General features: G+C 40.1%; 1 protein-coding gene across 21 annotated transcripts in view; it reads right to left on the bottom strand.

Annotated features, from left to right (window-relative positions):
* The window catches only part of Macf1 (microtubule actin crosslinking factor 1), a 336,209-nt gene that overhangs the window by 24,102 nt on the left and 287,478 nt on the right, over window positions 1–24,629 (bottom strand). For 17 of the 21 annotated variants that reach the window (XM_076934251.1, XM_076934254.1, XM_076934255.1 and 14 more), the window contains 26 exons: window positions 23,695–23,854; window positions 23,044–23,370; window positions 21,992–22,076; window positions 21,059–21,300; window positions 20,086–20,292; window positions 16,904–17,023; window positions 16,194–16,301; window positions 14,597–14,815; window positions 12,844–13,047; window positions 11,093–11,324; window positions 10,184–10,410; window positions 8,914–9,036; window positions 8,684–8,785; window positions 8,250–8,351; window positions 7,987–8,160; window positions 7,741–7,896; window positions 7,405–7,602; window positions 6,866–6,994; window positions 6,086–6,259; window positions 4,188–4,343; window positions 3,874–4,080; window positions 3,605–3,724; window positions 2,691–2,860; window positions 2,037–2,196; window positions 418–612; window positions 13–141 (listed from right to left, as the gene is read on the bottom strand). In XM_076934251.1, the coding sequence (XP_076790366.1) occupies window positions 13–141; window positions 418–612; window positions 2,037–2,196; window positions 2,691–2,860; window positions 3,605–3,724; window positions 3,874–4,080; window positions 4,188–4,343; window positions 6,086–6,259; window positions 6,866–6,994; window positions 7,405–7,602; window positions 7,741–7,896; window positions 7,987–8,160; window positions 8,250–8,351; window positions 8,684–8,785; window positions 8,914–9,036; window positions 10,184–10,410; window positions 11,093–11,324; window positions 12,844–13,047; window positions 14,597–14,815; window positions 16,194–16,301; window positions 16,904–17,023; window positions 20,086–20,292; window positions 21,059–21,300; window positions 21,992–22,076; window positions 23,044–23,370; window positions 23,695–23,854 (4,426 nt within the window). The remainder of the gene's footprint in view (window positions 1–12; window positions 142–417; window positions 613–2,036; window positions 2,197–2,690; window positions 2,861–3,604; window positions 3,725–3,873; window positions 4,081–4,187; window positions 4,344–6,085; window positions 6,260–6,865; window positions 6,995–7,404; window positions 7,603–7,740; window positions 7,897–7,986; window positions 8,161–8,249; window positions 8,352–8,683; window positions 8,786–8,913; window positions 9,037–10,183; window positions 10,411–11,092; window positions 11,325–12,843; window positions 13,048–14,596; window positions 14,816–16,193; window positions 16,302–16,903; window positions 17,024–20,085; window positions 20,293–21,058; window positions 21,301–21,991; window positions 22,077–23,043; window positions 23,371–23,694; window positions 23,855–24,629) is intronic. The other 4 variants (XM_076934256.1, XM_076934249.1, XM_076934250.1 and 1 more) reach the window with 1 other exon arrangement.

Below are 24,629 nucleotides of genomic sequence, written 5' to 3'. Positions count from 1 at the left end.
AGACTAGATTACCTTATGGATGTCAATGAGAGACTGTAGGGCCTCCGTGTCATCAGGAAGGGCCCCTCGAAAGCGAAGTGTTTGTTCTGCTTCAGAAAGCCACTCCAACAGCATATGGACTGTGTCCCGAAACTCTTCTGCCTGAAATAACCAAGCACAAGAAGATCTGGCCTCTCTCCGCAGCTGGGGCACCAGACACTACAGACTGTGCTGGGGAAACATCCAGGACCACATTCTACCAGAGGCCAAAGGTCACCTTAATTTGTAGACCTTTGAAAACAAGCTCAATGGCTGATCAAAGTTCTATAGGATATTTAGAATATAACGTTATTTTCATTTCAAGACTGTGGGACTTCATGATCCTGGTAAAGAAACTCAGGCCCCAAGCCATGGGTTAACCCTGAAAATTTATCTTACCTGTTTTAAGGCCTGCTCAAGTCGGCTTTGCTTGGAAACGGAGAGCTTGCATACTGTGTCCCAGCGAGTGCTAAGCTCTTGGAGCTGTCCCTTTACCCACGTGGTGTCATCTCTGCTGCTTTCAATTAGTTCTCTGCCCGACCGCTTCAGGACCTGAACCGTGCCAGTTCGCTTTCCGAGTTCTTTCTGGAAAACCTGGTTAAAGAAGTTGGAAATTAGTTTTTTGGTAAATTATTTTTTTTCAATTTTTAAAAATTATTTATTTTGTGTAGGAGTGTTTTGCTTGCAGTATGTATACCATGTGCATGTCTAGTGGCAATGGAGATCAGAAGAGGTGTCAGATCCCTTGGAATTGGAACTGTGGATGGTTGTAAGCCACCATGTGGGTGCTGGGAACTGAAGCCAGGACCTCTAAAAGAACAAATGTGTTCCTAACTGGTGAGCAATCTCTCTACCCCTGTGTCGGATAAATGTTTTGTGTAAGGATAAAACCACAGAACAAGCAGTCTCCTTGTCAGGTGTCTTATTTATGCAGAGAAAACAAGTAGGTGACTCTCAAGAAGCCTTCACCACCAATCCCTTTTTCCCTCAATGCCTGTGCTTAAATTTATATTTAACCTGTGTGTGTGTGTTTGTTGTGTGTCAAGACACTTCAACTTGGCTTTAAAAAAAATCAGAAGCTACAGCTATGAATGTCAGTTCAGGCATTCTGACCTGCTTGACTTTGGAAAAGGTGCTTACTTAACTTTTCCTAATCTAAAAAAAAGGGAATAATTATACCAGTATTTCTAGAATTGAGGGAGATAAGAAAAAACATAGCTGAAGTACAGAGAACGTGATAAATTACACTTAGTTCTTCTGTTTTTGTTTATATATGTAAATAGGTATGGAAATCAGAGGATAACTTAGGGGAGTCATTTCTCTCCTTCCACCATGTGGGTTTCAGGGATTGAACTTGGGTTGTCAGACTTGGCAGCAAGCCCCATGATACCTGTTGAGCTATCTCACTGGCCCATAGAATGTGTTTCAAGGAAAAATAGAATGTTTTGTGTTAAAATAGAAGAACATTATACAGCTCAATAAACAGGTACAGGGCAGATAAACTGGTGGTACATATGGTGATAGGCTTGTTACTATATAAAGTGGTTAGAAAAAAATTCTCCCATTTCCAAATGTATTAGTGGAAATGGATTTCTTTACAGTTTCCCCCTGAATTTAAATTTCAACTGATATTGAACCAAGAGACAAACAGGGAGAACCTCTTCACATGCTACCAAGTCTGAATCAAACCAATTTTGGCAAATTCTTTGTGACTGTTGCAAAATTCCCAGCAACAAATTTTTTTGTTTTGTTTTGTTTTTGTTTATGAGACAGGGTTTCTCTATGTATTCCTGGTTGTCCTGGAGCTTGCCTTGTAGACCAGACTACCCTTGAACTTGATTAAAGATATGTGCCAGCACACCTGGTTAAAGTCTGTCTAAACACAGAAGACAGAGAGCTGCTCCTCCAGATATCCTCACCAAGCATTCCCTCTTCTCTGGGTGGTCAACACAGCAGAGGGTGCAGATTGAGACAAGGCTCTGGCTTTGCTTCCCAAGAAGCCAATTCTTGCTCCTCACCTTATGGGCATCCATGAGGTTCATGACGAGGTCAAGGTCCCCATGTACAGGCTGGTCCTCAGCCAACTGTGGCTCTACCTTGTACAACCAGTCAACTAAAGCTTGCAAAGCATCCATGAACTGGCCTGAAAACAGTAAGGCTTCTTCCAACTTGTGCTGTCTGAGGATAAATAGATAAAGAACGAATTAATGTTCACAATTCTAACTGTTGAAGGGGAATACTACTTAAACTCTATACAGAAAACGTCTACATGAGAGCAGTTAGAAATAGATCAATAACAAGTGAGAGAAATGCCCAGACATTTTAAATCAAAGTATGTCTAGACTAGATTTATTTTATAAGTGGTTTGCCTGCAGGTATGTCTGTGCACGTATCTATGCCTGGTGCCTACAAAGGTCAAAAGAGGATGTTGGATCCCTTAGACCTGGAGTTATGGGCATCAGTCACCTAGAACTGATTACGAACAGGAGCCATCGTATGGATGCTGGGAACCAAACCTGGGTTTTCTGCAAGAGCATCACATGTTCTTAGTCACTAAGCCATCTTTCCAGCTTTCTTATTCCTATTTTAATTTAGTGACAATCTTCTCCCACCAAGACTGGACACTAACTAGCAAATTCTTGATCAAGACAACAGGGGACACTCATGCTCACCGCTCTACAGACTTGCCACAGACAGTATCCCATTTGTCTCTGACTTCTCCTAGCAAGTTGTCAAGTTTCTGAGTATCATCAGCAAGCAAAGTTTTTTCTTTTAGTGCTCTGCCAGTTCTGATTGTGGTATCATACACAGGCTGTTTGCCACCAAGAGTTTTCTGAAATTCCTATTTCCAGAAATAAAGAAAAACAAATAACACATACACACATATTAAAAATCAGATAATAGCATGAGGTACTAGGTTTAATTCCCAACCCTCCAAGAAGTGGGATATATTTTGACTTAAAATCAACTTCTTTTTCAGGTTTATAAAGTAAATATAGCATAAAAATAAACAAACAAACAAAAAACTAAAATTAACAATAGCTTTCCCTTAAAAGAAATTAATAACTTTTGCTTATACCACATACAACTGCACATGGCAATTTCTTAAACCCCATACTTTTGGATAGTTATGTAAGCAGTTTGCTTAGACATTACATGAAAGTATGAATGTCATGTTATCTAAGCACCCATGGAACCCTGGGGTTGGTTACAGCAGAGGTGGGATGCTTATCTAGCTTTTGTAAAGTGCTAGGATTACATATATTTGCCACCATGCCTGGCTTTCATATTGATTTTTTTTTTTTTTTTTTTAAGACAAAGTCTCATATATTCTAGGCTGGTCTTGAATTTCTGATCTTTCTCTTCTTGGAATTACACACAGGTGCCACCATAGCCAGTTCATGAGGGGTCAAACGAGGAGCCTTTTTCATGCCAGGCAAGTACTGTTACCACATGATTTATATTCCTAGTCCCTTCTTGATATATATATATATATATTTAAAACAGGCTCTGGTTTCCATTTTCAGCAAGCAACAAACTTTGGTGAATACCAGGCTTAGGACCTCATAGCAACGAACTACTTTACCTTATGTTTAGAAAGCTGAAGTTTGATTTTGTCTGGGTCATTGGAAATCTCCAGTTCTGAGTCCAGATGACTCTCTGCATCTTCTAGCCAGTCAATCAGTTTTTTCCAAGCTTCATGGAACTAAAATCAAGTACGATACACATTGTAACAGAAGAGAATGTGGGAGCTATACAACTCATCTCTGAACAAATGAGAGAGTGAGTGAGGGTCATCTCAGAGACTCAGGACTCAAAGCTGTTCACTAAGTCCTGCCTTCTTTTATAACTTACTTGCTTAGCCCGCTTCCTGGCATCATCCAGTGATCGCCCCCTTTCAATAGACCGCTGGACAACCTTCTCCCACCGAGACTGGACACTAACTAACAAATTCTTGATCAAGACAACATCCTGTTTCTGACTAAGAAACTTCAACTGGTTCCCTGTTTGATCCAGTTCAATGATCTGGTCTCGATGAGCATTTACTTCATTAGCAAAAACCTGTGGGAAACACAGAACTCTTTTTAGACATAAACAAGGCAGAGAAACACTCCTTTGAATGAGTCTTTTTTTAAAGGGAAGGTAACATCATCATAAGGCACAATTACCTTGTGCTCTTCTATCTGGGAAAGAACAGTGTTCAAAATCAGGCTGGGAGGAGAGGCGATGTTTAAACTCTGCTCTGCCAGAGTAAGCCAGTTGATAAATTCTTGCAAGGAATTCTGGAATTCTGTTGCCAGGCTGAGGGCCTCTTCGAGCTTTGACTGAATTTTAAGTAAAACACACAGAAAAAGCACCAAGTTCAGAAATTACATCTTTGTCAACAAAGGCATGAAATGCATACCAGATTAAATGAGGCAAGAAGACTCACTTAATGAACCACTGAATATGCCTCAAATACAAAAGATTCGGGAGTTCTAAATGTTTAGGGTTTGAAAGTAAAAAACCTGGACAAGAACTGAATAAATAAGAAAAAGAAAAAGGCACAATTCAGAATGGCAGAAAATAACAGCACATTCACGGCAAGTGCTTGCTACTCTCCATCAGCACACTCTTAGTCCACGGCCCACAAGCTCTACAGCTGTGGCCATCCGCTAGGCAGGTAAAGTAAAATGATGATTTTTTTAAAAAAGATGATTACATCCAGAATATATTAAAAATGAATACATTAAAAGAATGAATAAAATGAGTATATTAAAAACACTGTTCTGGTTTTTGTACACTAAAAACTGAAACTGCTATTAATTGTAGTTGATTAGATTACAGGTATTTTTTTTTTCTTCTTTATCCTTTCAGGCTATTTTATAATGAACATTCTAAAGACATACAATGTATAGTGTTAGAATACTTGCCTAGCACAAGCTAGGTTCAATCTCTAGCATGAAAAATAGGTGATATAACAATATATCAGTCAGGCGGATACTAAAGTCACGGCTTTCAGACCTGTTTAGAAATTTAAACTGCAGTCTATTTTTTCTTGCTTTACAGTCCACACTGCCCTTAAATTTGAGATTTTTTGTTTGTTTGTTTTTGTTTTTCGAGACAGGGTTTCTCTATGTAGTCCTGGCTGTCCTGGAACTCAGGCTGGCCTTGAACTCAGAAATCTGCCTGCCTCTGCCTCCCAAGTGCTGGGATTAAAGGCGAGCGCCAACACTGCCCAGCTAAATATGAGATTCTTATGTCTCAAAATCCTTGTTAAGAAACTTAATTGAGTTAGAGTCTGCCTCAGCTTCTCAGTTTCGCTCTGCCTTCTACAAGACAGAGAACAAAAATCAGAACACAGGCTTATATTCAGGTCCTTTTGCTAGTCTCCACAATACAAGAGCACAGAAGCCCACACCAGGACAACTTTACAAACTAGTGCTTCTCTAAAAATGTCCCTTAGAACATGTGAACTTGTTTTGTGTTCTGCCCGACCATTCTAACTGATTGGGTCTGCTTGTTCAGTCTTTCTACTAACATCTAATACTGTGTGCAGGACACACTTCCTCACTATTAATTGAGTGGATGTGGCCAATGAGTTTATTTGCAGATTTTATACTTGACCTGACAATCAAAGAAGAGAATGAGATTCTGTAGCCATTAAAAAAAAAAAAAAAAAAAAAAAAAAAGATTGAACAAATCAACTTCAACTCTTTCGGAAAAAGCCTTGATTTCATATCCCCTCTTTTTGCTCTTATAAAGAAGAAAATCCAATTTCTGAGAATTAGTGGGAAGTGGTCATAATTTACTTTTCTTCTGATCTTCAGTAAAATTCCTTAAAAGATAATTGCTGGTCACATTTCTTACATTGCCCTGTCCCAATCTTTTAAATTCAATGTTATAAACTCCAGCAAAACTTTGTAAGTAGGAACACAAACTAAAGATTACTGTCAGATAGATTTATATAAAGTTCATTAAGAGGTAAGTTCTCTGACATATCACAACACACCCATCTTCAGAAATGAAGACAGTGATGTCATATGGTCACCGACCACACTGCTCAAACAGTGCTCTGCAGTGGTACCTTTCTTTCTTCCATCTTACTGCTGACCACATGCCACTTCTGCTCCAAGAGTGCTACACTCTGTTCTGTTTTTGAGCCAGACCCAGAATCACCACGGCTGAGGAGCATAAGCCTGCCCTTGTCAAGCAACTGATTGTAAATCTCCTCCTTGGCTCTCAGCTGGGAATGTAGTTCCTACAAAAGAAGGCAGCAAAAGATATAAATAATATCTATTTCCCGAAAGACCCCATACACACAGTACAGTCTGGAGAAGTCCAGGAAGGCCTTGTCTTGACATAAATCCCCTCTAGGTGCGGTTCCAAGTACGAGCTGTTAGTACGTTAAACCCAGAATTCTTCCTTAATATAAAAACAACCAACTCACCAAGAAAATAAAATTATTGTTTTAAGGATCAAAGACCTCAAAAATAGTCTGTAATAACTTATTTTTGCTTTTTCTTAAGGAAATGCCTAGAAATGATGTTGGCTTCTGTTCTTTGTAGGCTTGCTTAAAATACTGTCAGCATCTTCCAGATTTCTTTAAAGTTTTATTGAATACAAACATATTGGTGATGCTCTCACTTCTAGTCAACATTCTGGCCCACGAAATGGATAGACAGACTCAGTTTACCAGCTCACCAATGCCTTTCTAGCTGACTCTTTCCTTTACTATTGCTGCCCGTGTCAGGACTGAAGACTGTAGAAGAGCTGCACTAACATCGCAGACTCCCAGGATATCAGTCTCTCAGCGAGGCTACTGAATGTAAGATGCTTATGTGCCATTTGAAGAAACTGTGGTTACCATATGTGTATCAAGCTGTTCTCTAGCAGTCTCAGGAAGTCCTCCTGTAGGTTTAGATGCAGAAAGTTGGCTCTCCATTCTATTGAGTTCTAAGAGGAAATCTTCAATTTCACTGTGAAAACCCTGGGCCTTTTGAAAAAAAGACATATCAGCAGTATCAGTAAGCAATCAGCTGTAATAGCAAACTTTTGGAATGATCTGAATGTACTGGGAGGATTCTGAAGCTGGTCTTAGGCACAATCTGCTTACTTATGGCTAGAGTCTAGCAAAATCCTCAGACCTCACTATAACAAAAGTATAGATGTCTACTGCAATCTGATGAGTGAATTGCTGAACTTGCTATAGGAAAACCTAAATCGCAAAACAAGTTGGTCACAGTGACTAACTGTGAATAGTAAACACCCTGAACTGCAAGCAACCCTGAAAGACCCACCCATTAAAAGCTGCTCTTTTCAAAAGGGGTTCAACCCCAGATGGTTTCCTTTTCCTCACGTGAACTCCTCCTAGTGCTAGTCCATCTAGACTGATGCCATGCATACCTGCTGCAGAGTTGACTGCAACTGTTGCTCTCTCTCCTCTGTCTTTTGCAGCACAGATTCCCAGCACTGGTTCATGGTTTCCAGGCGGCTTCTTAGGCTGCTGGCATCATCTCCAGCACTAGACTCCAGGAGTTCATTGCCAGCTTTGTTGACTGTTTCCACGGTGGCTTGATGAGCCAAAACATCATTTTTGAGAACCTAAAAAATGTTGAATGACATAATTTATCTCTTTTAATATCATTAAACCTAGCTCCTTAAGGTCCGTATGATATTAAACTTCTGGTGGCAGTAACTGGTCTCAAACTGGCAAAGTTACGTAGAATTGAAAACACTTACATGGTGCTTTGCAAGCTCTACTTCAATGACTTTAGGATCTCCACTTATTGGTCTCTGAGCATCCAGCAGCTCTTCAGTGTGAGTTAGCCAACTCATTAGTTCCTCTAAGGCATGCTGGAACTGGCCAAGGGCCAAGAGAGCACCTTCTAGCTTATGCTGCTCAGGACAAGACAAAGAACATTAGTTAGAAAATAAGAGTGGGCAGAGGGTGGTTCACCAGCCCATGTTACCTACTACTAGCCTTACCTGTCTATGGGCAATCTTCTCACCCAGATTCTCCCAGAGATGCTTGAGTTCTGTCAGTGGTTCTCGTATAATATCCCTGTCAGTTTCATCAGTAGCTTTCTTTAACATCAATTCACCCTGGTGATTGAGTTTTTCCATCTCAATTTGCTGTTGGTAAACTTCTACTTTGAACTCCTATAAAAGATTTACTTAATGTTAACATGAACCAGTCTTCATTATTAAAAAGAAGCAACTCTCTTTCAAAGCCTTTCCTGGGTACAGACCTTCATCTCATTTAACTGATCCTTGACAGTGTTGAGGTCAGTGCCCACTGGGGGCATGGTGCAGAGCTTGATCACAGTGTTATCTAGCCAGTCAAACATGGCCTGAAATAAAAACAAAAACACGACATTAGAAGGAACATCTCCTTATCAATGCTGGGCTTCATGATTGTGTGGGTTTAGGCTCACAGGCGGGCAGTGACTCACACAGTTAGGCCAGCTTCATTGAGCAGCTGAATGGGCACAAATATGACAGGCAGGCAATGACAATAAAAATGGCAGGAGTAGTTGAAACTTAGATGTATTTTATATCAACACTTTTCTCAACAGAAGTGGGAAACACAGGCCAGAAATGTGAAAGTAGAACTGTCTTAGGCTTCCCAACACTGTGGTACTGAGGGCATAGGTCTCTTCTGTGACCTCTCCCAGCCTCTTACCTGGAGAGTGTCCTGATACTGTACAGCAGCTTGCATGGCATCCTCAAGTTTTTCTAGCCTTTCCTTCCAAGTTTTATTTAAGTTCTCCCAAGCATTATTCATCTATGGGAAAAAACATTGAATCAAATTCTTCTAGTAATACATACTACTTCTCTGGTCTGCTGTGCTACACCTCATCTGAATCCCACCCATGCCCCAGACCTCATCTGAACCCCAGCCACGTTCCACACCTCATCAATGCTCTTCTTCACTTCAGGCTTCTCAGTTTCTCCACAGGCAAAAATCAAATCTGCTCCAAGGATTCTAATGAACTCCAACTCTTCATGCAGACCATCTGTCTCCTCCTTAATAGTCTATATAGAAAGGAGCAGACAATGAGTCAAAACAGAAAGTAGAACATAGTTTCTCAAGCTTTGCAAACGCAACACAAAACCCCCAGTCCCCATCAAGTGCAAACACTAAGCAAAACCTCAAAAAAAAAAAAAAAAAAAAATCACAAAATGGTTTTTACTCTTAAGATATTGCTCATCCTGAGAGTGCAGCCTCATACTGACACGTAGTCAATGGACATACAAATTAAAATGCATTGGCGCTGGGCATGGCAGTGCACACCTTTAGTCTCAGCACTTGGGAGGCAGAGACAAGCAGATATCTGTTGAGTTCAAGATCAGCCTGGTCTACAGAGTAAGCTCCAGGACAACTAGGGCTACAGAGAGAAACCCTGTCTCCGAAAAAAAAGTATTATATACATAAGTTATAAAATATGAGAATGTAGTGATGGCAAAAGTGGCAAGAAGAGCATAAATTTGGAGTTTATAATGAGTTTTGATAATCTACCAGCCCTTCCTGGCTCCAGGAAGAAATATATGAAACAACACAGTACAAGTCACAAACATCGGTGCTGACAGACAGTGTCACAGCTGGGCCACATCATCTTATACACAGAGTTCTTTGTCAGAGCCCGAGACATGGTTCATACACCAACAGAGAGGGATAAAGGGGGAGTTTCCATATGAAAAACATCTAAAAGAAGATGGTGAGACCAGGTACTGCTTATGCCAAATGGAAATCATGTGAAGTCTGTCTGGTGAACATTAGACTGCCCAGAAAGACTAGAAAAAGATGTGCTTAAGTAATTTGCTATATCCCTGGATAATGAATTCAGAATTCTAAATTTTCTACTGTGTATCTCCCATCTGAAAGTAGAAAAAAAAGTCTCACATTAAAAACAAAACAAAGTTTTCAAAACATTGAGCTTGGCTTGGCAGCTAAGGCAGTGTGACTCAGGAGTTTGGGCCTAGCTCGGTGGCACTGCACCTGCTTAGCATGTTTGAAACCTCAGGTTCAGTCCTCAGCATTGCAAGAAAACCATGAAAACAAAACATCATCATCATCACCACTATGCTGCCACACACACAATCACATGCATACCATAATAATGTGGATACAGCATTTTGTTAAAGGACATACATATAAGATGATGTTTCATGTTTTTGTTACCTCAGCAGCTTCAACCTGTTGCTTGATGATGGATGGGTCAATACCAGGGCTTTCCAAGTCATGGACAATATCCTGGGTGTCTTTGATGGTGGTCAGAAGAGCTGCCATGTCATACCAGAACTTCTCCGCTAATTCAAGGACATCAAGGAATTTAATTTCTCGCTCTTCAGACCGCGCTTTGATGTCCTCCCAGAAGAATACCATTTGATCCAGCTTATCCTGGATTTCTGAAGGAGCCAAGAAGAGATGTGAACAGAAGCCCTCTAAATTAGAAACCTAATTTCTCCCTGAAATTCAATCTAATTCTGACATTATTTACAGTTCAGTGTAGCTTTACTCCTACCATCTCTACTTGTGTACTTCAGCAGGGACCACTACACTAGTTTTTTTCTACTTATGTTGATCTTCCTCATAAAGGAACCACAGAAGCAATCTGAAAACATCACACAAAATATCTAGTAAGATAAAAGCCTTTAACTCACAAAGGGCTGAGATGGAAATCCTTCCAGTGTTCTCACAGAACTTCTATAAATTTCCCATGGAAAGCGTTACAAAAGGTGGTTATGTTCTGCCCACTATTGATACTGTGATACTCACATTAGGGGTTAAAGGAACATTTGTTTCCTGGCCTGGGAATTGAGCTTCCAATTGTAACCTTATTTCAATAGGGAAATGTGTTCTGAATTGTAAATGAATTCCACAGACTTTCTGGAATACTCATTACTGGAGAAGTGACTCTGGGTAGGAGACTGGAGATAGCCACAGCCTCTGGTGCATTCTATTCTCGTTCTAAAAAATAACTAGATACACCAAGTACCTTTTTTTTGTTTTTGTTTTTTGAGACAAGGTTTCTCTGTGTAGCCCTGGCTGTCCTCGAACTCAGAAATCTGCCTGCCTCTCACCAAGTACCTTTTGCAGCCAAATCCTTGTCTGCTCCCTGTGATCTCCCAATGAGTTCCTCTCCCCGACGCTTCAGGGCTTCAAAGGATGGCTGCAGTTTCTCCAGCTCCATGGTGGCACTTTTATTGTCACTGATGCACTCTCTGATCTTGTCCACTTCAGCAGGGATCAGGGGCGGCATTCGCAGGCGAGAGGACAGATTCTCCAGAGTCTCCAACATGGGTTCAATTTTATCATGAAACTAAACAAGGTTGACTTGTTAGCCATCATAGCAATACTTTATCATACTGGAGGGCATGTGAGGGGATAAGGTGAAAGTATAAACCTATTGTTTAGGATAGCCTGTGTTCAGTTAGGACAATGGCTGTTCAGTGTTTTAGATACAGTATATTAGAGCTGGCCCATCAGAAGGGGAAAAAGGCAGCATTTATTTTGTGAGTCAAAAAATACTAAGTAATATACCAAAAAGTCAAACAAAAATGGTTAGTATTGTCACAATACTTCTCCAACTCCAACTAATATGATGAGAAAGGGACAAGACTGTGAAACTGGTAAGAGCCAGCACTCAGCATCTCAAATGACAGTTGCATGCAACAGACTAGACAAAGTTAGATGCCCTTGACTGCTATGTACATGGAAGGGAACTTAACATGCTGAATGGCCTGGGGTCTGAAGTACTGTAGTATGCAGTCTAATAACCCAGTGCGGGACAAAGGAAAAGGGCCATACTGAAAGGTAAGGAGGAAGGCCAACTGAACCTTTGCACTTTCCTGGTACTTTAAATAAAATGAATAAACCTATAAAATTTTATTTATAATTTGATATAGAATTAGAAAGTAAGAACAGTACAGATGAGGTTTTGTCTTAAAAAAAAAAAAAACCATCTAAACCAACTCTGGATTTACTATTGAGCAAGATTCATCAAGTTAAGTGCCCTACAAGAAAAACAAATTTCCTTAACAACATCATTTTCTATCTCTCTTTAACATCTATATTCCACCCCAAACAAGATGGCCACAATAAACTTCCACAAAAGGTAAGGGAAGCTTTCTTCTAGCAATGTCCTCAGCTCTCAGTTCTCTGAGAAATGGATTTCCACAGGAGTGAGTGGGCCTTACCTCTGTGATCTGCAATGGTGGGCGCAGTCAACACAACAATGGGATGAGGCGGTGTGAGGAAGACAGGAGCAGGCGGCAACAACACAAAGGAACACATTCCACAATGGGGTGAGATGGGACGGGAGTGGGAAACTCGAGTAAGTACAAATATTGACCAAGAATACTGACTCAACACAGGAGTAAACACCCAGACACGACAAACGTGCCACTAACAGTAATGTATTAGTTGAGAAGGGTGCAGTCACGTGCTGTAGTCTACCGCTGGCCCATTTCCCTTCTCTTTGGTGTACTCCCTTTGGATGCATATTTTTTTCTGAACTTAAAGTTGGCTGCTCACGTTAATGTGCTGCCATTCTAAATCTTACCATTAAAAGGTCCAGCTGGAACCTAACTTTTGTTGAGGTAATTACTAGTTTGGGATCTACAAAATTAATTTATCCTCAAATTGTCCCCGCTAAAGAGTCATTGTAGCATGAAGTTTTCAGAGAAACCATCAATAAACAATTACATATCTCATCCAGCATCAGTGCACCGATGCTGGGAACAAATGCAAGCAGACAGTTTCCTGCTCTACAGATGATGCATCATCAACAGAGAACCTAACTAGTGCGCAGTTGAGTGCTCTAACACAGTCACACATACCTGAGCAGACTGGGACACAGCCTCATCCAGAGCCAGGGCCCGTTGGCGCACCTCCTCTTTTATTTGGGCATACATGTTTTCTGCTTTCTGGTATTTTTCTTCGACCATTTTACCTTCCTCGGGGTTTAGCTCCTTTAGTTGTGGACCTATTTTTAGTATCTTATCAATATGAGGTTTGTGTTCAGCAATGGATTCCCTTAGTTGCTATGGGAAGAAATACGAATTAAATATAGTGAGTGAAGAGAACAAGCAATAATCAACAAAAACATAAGGAATGAGGCCAAGAGTGAGGTTTCCTAGGTCATACAAATAAAAAATAGCGAATATGTTTACACCAGTTATTTAGATGCTTTGATCAGAGGTAATAACTTTGAGAAGAACAAACTGAGTTGTTAGAATCGGCAAGTCCTGGCTTTTCCTTGTTTGTGGGGAGTTTTGGGTTCCAGGTACATAATTTACTTAATTTCTCAAACCAGATCAGAGGTCCAATCACTAATGACTAAGGAAGTCATGTCAGTCTTTAATATCGTCTCTGTATCACATAATTTACATAGCTTAGTATGTCTACACTTTAGTCTGAGTCAGCCAGCAGGGTAGCTTGGGAATAGCAATCACTTGGTAACTCAACCACTCTGACTTTGCTGCTATGTCCACCTTTCACTTAAGGAAATATGGGAGGGCTGGAGAGATAGCTCAGTGGTTGAGAGTACTGCTGCTCGTCCAGATGTCCTGAGTTCAATTCCCAGCAACCACATGGTGGCTCACAACATCTGTAATGGGATCTGATACCCCCTTCTGGTGTGTCTGAAGACAACTACAGCGTACTCACATAAATAAAATAAATGAATAAACCAAACCAAAAAAAAAAAAAAAAAAAAAAAAAGGAAATCAGAGGTGAACTTGTATAACTCAGTTCCCTTCATAAAAAATAATAAATAAATAAATAAATAAATAAAGGAATAAGGAATAAATAAATAAGGAATAAGGAATAGGGATAAAAAAGGAATAAGGAATAAATAAATAAGGAATAAATAATAAATAAAGGAATAAGGAGAAATCATAAACCCGAAATGAACACTTAAAAGTAAAGCATTATCCATGGTAACAGTTTTAGCTGATACATCTACAAATTTCTCTTTATCTTAAGTTGTAGGAGGCAAATACTCTCTGATAAGTTCGTTCACAGCTCTTACTAAATCAAGCAGAAGGACCATTCAGTCACACCTAATAATACCCAACAAGTCTCAGAAATATTTCAAATTTCCTTGATTTTTAGCTGGTTCTTTTTTTTTTTTTTTTTTTTTTTTTCCTTTTCTTGTAGACTGGGGATCAAACTCTGGGCCTCAGGCACATGACAAATATTCTATCACTGAGTTATATGCCCCAGTCCCAGTTAGCTCTTTCTTTATCCCTATATACAAAAGGTATTTAACCTTTTGCTATCACCCAGCCTGGACTAGAACTTTTCTATACCCCAGGCTGTCCTCTATATCATGATCCCAACGTCCAGAATGTTGGGACTGCATGCATGTGCTACCATGCCTGGCTTGATAGCTTCTTGACACATCTATATACTTATTCTTTAATTAATATTAACCAATGAAGAAAATTTAACACGAATTTTCATCATGATAAGAAATTCTGGTTAGGAATTAACTTTGTAAGTGAAGCTCACTCTACGAGCCTTATAAATGCTGTTTACTAGTAACTTACACACCCATTTTTCACTAGAGAGAACTGGCATGCTCCTTACCCTCATCTCTTCCTGCTGCTGTCTGAGCTGCTCATGGTCTACAGCTGGAGGAGGCAGCTGTGCTATTAACGCTAGTGTTTCCTCAGCCCAGGGGCTCAGCTCTTCGTATGTTTCCCAAAACTGGTTTACTAAGACCTGTGCTCGCTCTAGGCGAGCATAGCGCTCTGAGTTAAGCAGGCTAACGGCTTCATATTGCTGTATTAGGCAGTCGGTTTTCTCCTATGAGACAGATAGGAAAAGAAAAAGAAAAAAAAAAAGGATTACTATTAGAAACTTCTTTTTCCTTAATGACAAAAAATGCAGGTATGTATAAAGGCCTCAAAATTGTACACACACACACACACACAGAGCAAGTGTTAAGAAACACACTAAATTAACAAAAATGGACTAATGAATAAGTGATTTTTTTTTAGTTTCCTCTTCATATTTAATTCAAATGTAACTACATACATATGCATTACTTCTAGAATATGTAAAGTATGAATTTAGTTTAAAAGGTAATAAAACAGCACAAGAAAGATGTAATAAAAATCTTCTAGGGTCAGGTGTGGTGGTGAGGCAGAGCCAGGACATTTCTGTGGGTTCCTCCACTCAGTTCCAAAAAACAAACAAACATAATAACAACAAAACAAAAGTGGCACAACAGTGAGACAACATTAACCCAATAACACAGTAAACCTACACTGCAAAGTGCTGCCTTAAAAGAAAAAGTTTCCAAACCCTACACTTGCTCTTCAGATGCTTAAAAGGAACAGCTCAATCCCCCCCACGCCCCTGCTGAGAAAACAGTGCTTACCATGCACTTTGTGTGGTACTTGAGACCAGGTCAAATATAATACAGACTAGTCTGGAACTTGAGATTCTCTTGCCTTAGTCTCAAGTGCTGGGATTATAGGCAAGTACCACCATGCCCTGACCTAACCATCAGTAATCAGAAAGTCCAGTAAGTAAAAAAAAAAAAAAAAAAACACCCCAAAAACAAACAAACAAACAAACAAAAAAACACTTTTAAAACATTTTGTAGTTTCACTTTCAATTTACCATGATTAAGAATAGCAGCATGAGCCGGGCAGTGGTGGCGCACGCCTTTAATCCCAGCACTCGGGAGACAGAGGCAAGCGTATTTCTGAGTTCGAGGCTAGCCTGGTCTACAGAGTGAGTTCCAGGACAGCCAGGACTACACAGAGAAACCCTGTCTCGAAAAACCAAAAAAAAAAAAAAAAGAATAGCAGCATGAGCTAGGCCCCCTACACATGTAGCAGACATTACAGATGTAGGTCTTCACACAGGACCCTTAACAATTGAAGCAGGGGCTACCTCTGACTCTGTTGCCTAACTCTGGATCTCCTTCCCCTAACTGGACTGCCTTGTCTATGCTCAATAGGAGAAGCACCTAGTCCTACTGTAACTTGACATGCCAAAGTGGGTTGATATTCATGGGAGGCCTCCCCTTTACTGTGAAAGGGAGAGGAAGAGGAGGGAAGGGAGGGGAGAGGGAGGGATTGAGAAGATAGAGGGGAAGCTTCGATTGGGATGTAAAGTAAATAAATAAATTTATTTTAAAAAAATAACAGCATGAATAACAAGCGTAACTCACCTGCAGTACAGCTTTCTGCTCCTCTCCACATGTGCTAAAGATTTCACCACGGTGACTGAAGAGCTCATCCATTGAGTCTTTGTGTCGAATGATGTCAATGGAGAAAGCCTTTGCAAAAGTAAAGCATGATTAAATCAGGAAGTGACAGGACCCTGCTCTTTGCTGGCACTGGTGAAATGTCTGACAGGACAATGAAATTCCCAGCTTTGAAATTACATACGAAGGATTCTTCAAGTTTAACTGCTACCTATCATCAGTGTTTACCTTTAAAACTGTTTTTTAGAACTTGCTCATTTTAGCCAGGCGGTGGTGGCGCACGCCTTTAATCCCAGCACTTGGGAGGCAGAGGCAGGCGGATTTCTGAGTTTGAGGTCAGCCTGGTCTACAGAGTGAGTTCCAGGACAGCCAGGGCTACACAGAGAAACCCTGTCTCGAAAAAACCAAAAAAAAAAAAAAAAACAAAAAACTTGCTCATTTTAGTTGTTCAGGAAAACACTTTTCTTCCTAAATTATCTAGAAAATCACTAACTATTCTTTCTCGGATTAAAAGGTTTATTTATCCTTTACCACAAAACAAAATATATTTTCTCACTCAAATCAAGTATTTATAGATTAATTTCTACCATCACTTATTAAACCATTCTATTTCATCTGAGATGGTCACACCCTCTCCCAGTCAGGACACAAGAGCATGTGTATTCTATACTTACCTTTTGTACCTGTAGCTGAGCAGTAGTCTGGTCTTGTTCTAGACGAATCGGACCAAGTGCCATCAGCTTTCGCTTTGTTTCGGCAACCCAAGCTAGTTCTGCATCAGCAGCTTGCTCGTACTAATAGAGTCGGGAAAAATAAACAAGTTATACACAGCCAACATCTCTTTCCTGCATCTGTACATTATCCAACACAGAAAGGCCTGGGTTTTCAGAAATATAGTTATACCTTAAAAAGTAAATTCAAAATGAGAACAATTTCATTAAGAATCACAAACCAAGCTATGGGTGTTGGGGAGGGGGGGAAGTGGGCTTTGTGGCAAGTGGTAGAGCACTTCCTGAACACACATGAGGTTGTGGGCACAATCCCCAGAACCATAGGATGGACAGGGATGACAACTTGTGATACTTTAGGCCGGGTGTGGTAGTGCATGCCTATGATTCTATCACTTGGGAGGCTGAGGCAGGAGGATTGAAAGTGTGAGGCTGGCTTGCATTACACAGGCATACTTTGTCTCACAAAATTAACAAAAATGTCAAAAAAGAAAATAAAATTACAACAACAAAGGTATAAAAAAGTTAGAATTCAACTTCTTCAAAGTAAGTTATACAACTTAGTAGAAATAGCAGTTAGAATCATTCAAAGTGTGCTTCTAATTAGAGAACTTTAAAGGAGTGGTACTGTCGACTCTCTCCAAGTCTAACACTAAACAGTAGTAGCTTTACTTACATTTAATATTTTGTACTTATTTTTTGGGACACAAGGCATTTTGATGTAACCCAGGTAACTTGTGATAATTGTCCTGCATTAGCCTCCTAAGGGATTACAGGTGTGGACCATCATGCCTGGATATAGGTGTTTAAATATACATTTATAATGGCAATGGAGCTGAGTAGTGTTCACTTGAAAGAACTTGCTCAGATGAAGGATGGGACCTAGAAGAACCCCAAACTCAATCACGAAATCTAAGAACATTCTCTGTATAACTGTTGATCATTAGAGTTCTCTGATCTTTATAACCTTTTCTTCAATTTTGCTAACCTCTGTTTAAGTTCCTGTGGTGGTTTGAAGAGGTTTACTCCCCCTCGCCCTCAGACTCATGTTTGAAAGCTGGTGAGTGGCACTATAAGGAGGTGTGGCCTTGTTGGAGGAAATGTGTCACTATGGAGGCTGGCTTTGAAGTAGCATATATACTTAAGTCTGGCCATGAGACACCGTCCTCTGCTGCCTGTTGATCAAGGCATAGAACTCTTAGCACCTTCTCTAGCACCATGACTGTATGTATCTTACCATGACCTCTGAAACTGTAAGCCAGCATCAATGAAATGTTTTCCTTTGGGGCTGGAGAGATGTCTCAGTGGTTAAGAACACTGTCTGCTGCTCTTTCAGAGGTCTTAAGTTCAATTTCCAGCAACCACATGGTGGCTCACAACCATCTATAGTAGGATCTGATGCCCTCTTCTGGCATGCAGGTGCATAAGCAGACAGAGCACACACATGAAAGAAAGAAAGAAAGAAAGAAAGAAAGAAAGAAAGAAAGAAAGAAAGAAAGAAAGAAAGAAAGAAGGAAAATGTTTTCCTTTATAAGATTTGCTTTGATCACAGCATTTCTTCACAGCAATAAAACCCTAACTAAGACATTTCCCTTCATCAGAAATGCTTAGGAACAGAAGTATTCTTAATTTTAGAATATTTATATAGATATTACTGGTTTAGCATCTTCTAGATTTTGGAATAATTCACATTTTTGGATTAGAGAATGCTAAACCTATATTTAAAGAGAAAAGTAATGAACTGGACATGGTGGAGAAGGCCTATATTTTAGCACTTGGGATGTGGAAGCAGAAGAATTAGGAGTTCAGGGAATGTGAGTTGAGCTCAGGGAATGTGAGTTGGGGGACTAAGTAGGCCACATCACACTGTCTCAAGTACGTGTGTAAGAAGTGTGTGAGAACTCAGTTTCCCAAGCATAATACATTGTAATTGAAGATAACTGGCATTGATTAGGGAAAAACCTAAAGATAAATTGGGGATGTAGCTGGAATCAAAAAAAAGTCTGCATAGTTCAGAAAACATTTGTTTATCACCATAAACCCAAGGAATCATCTAGTCATGAGAGGGTGAGAGAGAGAAAGAAAGAGAGAGAATGAGTGAATGAGAGAGAGAGAGAGAGAGAGAATAAGTGGATGAGAGAGAGAGAGAGAGAGAGAGAGAGAGAGAGAGAGAGAGAGAGAGAATGAGAATGTGAGTTATTATGGCATAGTAATATGTGCACGACCAGCTGTGTGAGAGTGATGCCGCCCTGGGAAGATGAAGATGTGCCCCTCCGCTCCCTAACCCCAAGGCAGAAGGAAAGGGGAAACATGGCACCTGTGTTTACTAAAAGATTCCCTTTTGGGTGGCTGTGCTATTTTGGTTTGCATATTTGAAAGTAATTATAGATTTTGGTATCTTTCCCTTTTCCATTAATGATAAAATAGTGGTGCTGCACACCTAAACCCCAACTTTCAGCAGGCAAAGGCAGGTGGATTTCTGTGACTTTAAGGCTAAGATGGAGCTACATAGTGAGATTCTACATAAGGGAGGTGGGAAGACGGGGCTAGAGAGATAGTACAGAGAGGTTAACAGCTCTTCAAAGGACCTGGGTTTGGTTTACAGAACCCATGTGTTGGCCCTCTTCTAGTTTCTTTAGTATCAGGTATAAACATGGTGCACAAACATATGCAGACAAAACACCCACACATATAAAAGTAAAACAAATGAACAAAAACCCCAAAACAAATAAATAAAAGAAATAGTTTTAACATAGGACTCTTCTTGCAAGTTTTTATCTCTACCAAGTGGTTAAGTATTTTGGTTCTAATCTGGATCAAACCTCTTCCAAGTGTTTCCCTTTTTTTCTTTTTTTTGGTTTTTCAAGACAGGGTTTCTCTGTGTAACCCTGGCTGTCCTGGAACTAACTCTGTAGACCGGGCTGGCCTCAAAGTCAGAAATCCGCCTGCCTCTGCCTCCCAAGTGCTGGGATTAGCCTGGCCGTGTTTCCCATTATTAAAGTATCTTTGTTCTATTTATTTTGATCTCATTATTCTTTTTAAGCCTGTACTTATGTAGGTTATAGCACTGGACATCACACAAACATCCCACAACCTAAAACACTAGCACATAGCATTATAAACATTACCTGCTGTGATCTCTGAATAGCAGCATCAATTTCATCTACCCTTTGTCCAACAGTGTCACTGACCAGTTTGTACTGCTCGTTGGCATCAGACACAAGTTTATCCAGTCCTTCTCTGGCTCTCCAAGGCACCAGCTCCAGGAGAGCATGGCTCACCTCATTCACTGTGTCCAACACCAGCCTGTGCTCCATGACCTCCTTCTTCAGTTCCTAAGGAGGCAAAGGTTTTCAGGCCACGTCTTGCTAAATTAAGCCCATCAGCAGCAGTGTGTGTTGGGGGGTTGGGGGAAGCCTATCTCCAGCACACATCCCAGCACGGCACTGACCTCCTTCCTTCATCTCTTTTTTATCTGCCTCACATTTTCAATCGTTTTGAAACCTGACTTTTGGTTTAGCTGCTGCTTAGTTACAACTGTAAGATTTGAGCCACATTGTCTGTATAAAACAAACAGCATTTCTTTCTTCCTAATCCTTAATGCTCTAACTAGGGGCATTTAACATAACAAATACCCACATAGAACTAACTAGGGGCATTTAATGTAACAAATACCCACATAGAATTTCTGGGCAAGAGAACTGCATTTGGTCCTGCAGCAGATCAGAAGTAACTATGAAGCACCTCCCCCATTTAATTCCTTTCCTTGCTTTGTTCTTGCTCTTTCCCTTCCAGTGCTCCCATCCATCTCCCTTGCCTCCTTTTCACTTGTCTTCTGGTCTCCAAACAGTGCCCCCTTTAGAGAATGAATAGTGTTCATGAATTATATGTGACTCAGCAAGCAAACTTCCTAGGCACCTGGAAATCAACTTCTTTCAGACTATAGTCTTGTATTTGTCTTTATGTAAAATGTTATTGTCATGAGTACACAAGAGAGAAAGCAGGAGTACATTTGGTTTAGTTCTAAGGTAAAGGTAAGGAAACATGATGCAGACAAAGATGGAACTTCTTTCCCTGTTACAGTATAAAATGATGGCTTACCTTCTGTCTTTGCTGAAACTGGGGTATTTGTTCCCCTGTGGGAGACTGTCCTCCACTGGCTGCCAGCTCCTCCTCCACCTCCCTCAGCCACCCAGTTAGTTCCTCATATGTAGAATGGAACTTGGTGGCCAGCTGCCGGGCTTGTTCTAACGTTCTGAGAGCCTTGGAGCTAGTGACCGTGATGTCTGCATAACGGGTCTTTATTCCATCCAGCTTCTCCTGGATAAGTAACACCTCCTCACCTGTGAAGAACAGCACACCACTGTTCACATGAAGGAGCTCTCGGGATGGAGATTAAAGAAGCCCTTTAATCCTGTCTTTGATAAATCAGAGTTTAAATTTCATAGACTCTTGCTATGTCCCGACTTCACCTAATATACCAAACTGAGGGGAAACTGGAAATGAACCCTTAACCATATAAATCATTTCTGAGATTAAGCTCAAAATCCAACTGCAGGTGTTTCTAGATGTTTCCAAAACTTTACAGATAATGCTGGTATTCAATATATTAGGAGGTAGGAGGAATTGTCATCTATAACCAGATATAAGACAACTAAGTCTTGTAGTTTTCAAAAGATTTAGCAGAAAATGAACATGTTACTGGCTTCACTGGAGCATATACAGCAATATAATCAGTGAATATCAAGGTTCCCATTGACCAAGAGGAGTGGTCAGTGCTGGGTACTTATGACCTTTAAGATACACAGAGGTAGGGCTGGCAAGATAGCTTAGAGGACCTGGATTTGGTTCCAAAAAGCAAATGGTGGTTCATAACAACCTGTAAGTCCACTTCCAGGGGACCCAATGTCCTCTTCTGGCCTCTAAGGGCAGCAGGTACACATGTGGTACACATATATGCATATAGACAAAGCACTCAAAACATAAAATAAAACAATCTCAAAGAGGTGCTAAGAGGTATACTTTTCAAAGTACCTGTAGTTTGTTTTAGAAGAGCCTGACCATTTTTAATAGCTTGATCTACATTCTTCTTTCTATTAATAATCTCTTCATTTAAAGCCTAAAAGGAAAGAATAGCATTAATTTCAAATCCATGGCACAACAAACGGAAAAGCTCTGAGAGCTTTAAAGGGACACAGTACCTAAGGAGACTTGTTAGCTGTGCAGTTTAAAGTCAAATATTTGATTCCTTTATATTTATCTCTTTAGTTACTCTATTAAAGACAACTAAGAAATGCTTTAGAGGCAAGCTTTCTTTTGTGCTAGAGGGAAAAGATTTAGGGTAAAATCAGCTTTACCAATCAACCAGTATCAAACTTGAACACAAGAAGTTTAGAAATGAAATATAAAAATGCCCATTATGTTTAAAATAAAGAGACTTCATAAAGCAAACTGAAACATGGCTGGAGAGATGGCTCAGCAGTTAAGAACAGAAAGTGTTCTTCCAGAGAACCTGAGTTTGATTCCCACCACCACCATAAGGCAGCTGGCATCTACGTCCACACAGATCTGACATGTTTGGTCTCTGCACTAACATGCACATATACACAAAGACACATAATTAAAAAAAAATCAAAACAGGCATTTTGTATAAGATGATACAGAAGCTCTTGGATTTCAGAAATATTAAGTTACAAGTACATGATGAGATTATGGACACTGTTCAGATATCTATGGTTTTGTTACAGAATGCTCTCATCTGCTCAGATGAAAACCTACTGATCCACTGATGTAATTACCCAATGTGCAACTGAAATGGACCCTGCCTCTAATCTGTATAATCTAGAATCATTAGTTCAGCTTGTTAAATACAAGTATTTATTCATGGACCTATCCAAAAAGAGTCAGTACCTGGCAACAACTCAACTATGCACTTATATATATAAATATACTATGCACACAATAAAGTTGAAGTGTTTGGAATGAAGGGGAAAAAAGAAATTAAAAGAAAAGGAAATGAAAGGAAACACATATCAGAATGACAAAATAATTCAGTAACATAACTTTAAGAATGAAAACACAAATACCAGGTGGTCGGCATGCTGTTTCTGCAGGACATCCTGTCTGTAATCCTTTACGAACACTGTACTGAGCTTGTCCTCAACCTCAGCCAGCCAATTGAGCACCTCCACCTCATCCTCCCCGAACAGTCTAGCATTGAACAGTGCCTGCTCAAGCAGGGCTGCTTTCCGACAGCACCGGTCTTGAATTTCACTGTATCGGGCCTGCAATGAGTCTAGCTTTTCTGACATGATGCCCTGTTCTGCCGGACATGTCAGGGAGGAGAGGGACTGCCCAATTTTAACTGCCTGGTGCACATCTGTTGCATGGTTTTCTATTTCTTCCTCTAGAGCCTGGAAATCCAGATGGAAAAAATGAGTAACAAAAAAGTAAATGAAAAGCAAACATGAAACAATGAGTAACAAATAACAGAACAAATTAAAATAAAAATTCACCTGCTGCACAGCAAAAAAATATGAAAAGTAACACACAAGCTGTTTCTCTCCCCTTTGATGTTCATCTATTAGTCAATGTCTACTCCAACCCAATGTAACCTTCCCAACTAATAATATGGCATCATCTTAAACTAAAAACTCCATAAAACATCTTCTAGAGAATGCTGCAGCTTTTCATTCTCTACCTCTGGTTCTGTTTCATCTATGACAGCACCTTCCTACCTTGTGACGAATAATCTGCTGGTGTATTTTGGCAGTCTGAGTGCCAACAGGTTCCGAGTTAGCAAGCTTTTTCTCTGTGACAGATAAGAAGTCAGAAATAGGCTCAGCTGTCTCATGGAATTGTTTAGCCAGAACCAAGATATCTTCCAGCTGTTTTTGCCTACACAAATACATAGAACAAGTTGCTCAGGCAGAAAGTCACATCACGAGTCATGTATTAAATTCAGTAAAAGAGCAGTCTTTACCAGGCTTAAGCACTCATAGTAAACAGAACATACGTTATTAGGTAGTACTACTTTGCAATTGTGTAAGTTTTCACAGCATCATTTTCCATGGACCTTCTCTAAGGTGGACAGGATAATTATCCCACGATGAAATAAAAGCTAACCCTGATGGCTTAGACAAAGACTTCTCTAATCACCTCATGAGCAGTGGCAGTCTGAGACGGAAGGAGCTCAGACCACACTGACAGATATCATAATGGGGCGTATCATGTGCACCCCTAACATAGGGCCACAATAAATAGGAATTAAAGGAGCCCCAAATCAACTGTTTGCATATCTTATTCTATCCTTGCTATCCCTGTATGTGAGTTAAGAGAATATATGAAAACCAAAGTAGTTTACTCTGGTGAGCTAAAAGTCCCTCCCCAGTTTCAAAAATTCAATTAGGCTTCTGACAATTTCATGCCAAATTTAAGTAAGACAAACACACTCATACTTTATAGGTCATTTGGCATCTTAAATTCTATATAATGTCCACATTAAACTTGGGTTTTAAGTATACCATAAATTAAAAAGGAGAGAGGAAGCTATCTTAGATGTATGGTCACCAAATTAGTATTGGAAAGTCATAATGCTAGGTTTCAAGAACAAACTGAATGGAAGCCATTTTAAAAGGCTGGGCACTGCTGGGGCATGCAGCTCAGTAGCAGA

Source organism: Arvicanthis niloticus, chromosome 5 (genome assembly GCF_011762505.2).
Source record: "Arvicanthis niloticus isolate mArvNil1 chromosome 5, mArvNil1.pat.X, whole genome shotgun sequence".
In the NCBI taxonomy this organism is placed as follows: domain Eukaryota; kingdom Metazoa; phylum Chordata; class Mammalia; order Rodentia; family Muridae; genus Arvicanthis; species Arvicanthis niloticus.
This window is presented reverse-complemented; position numbering and strand designations above follow the sequence as displayed.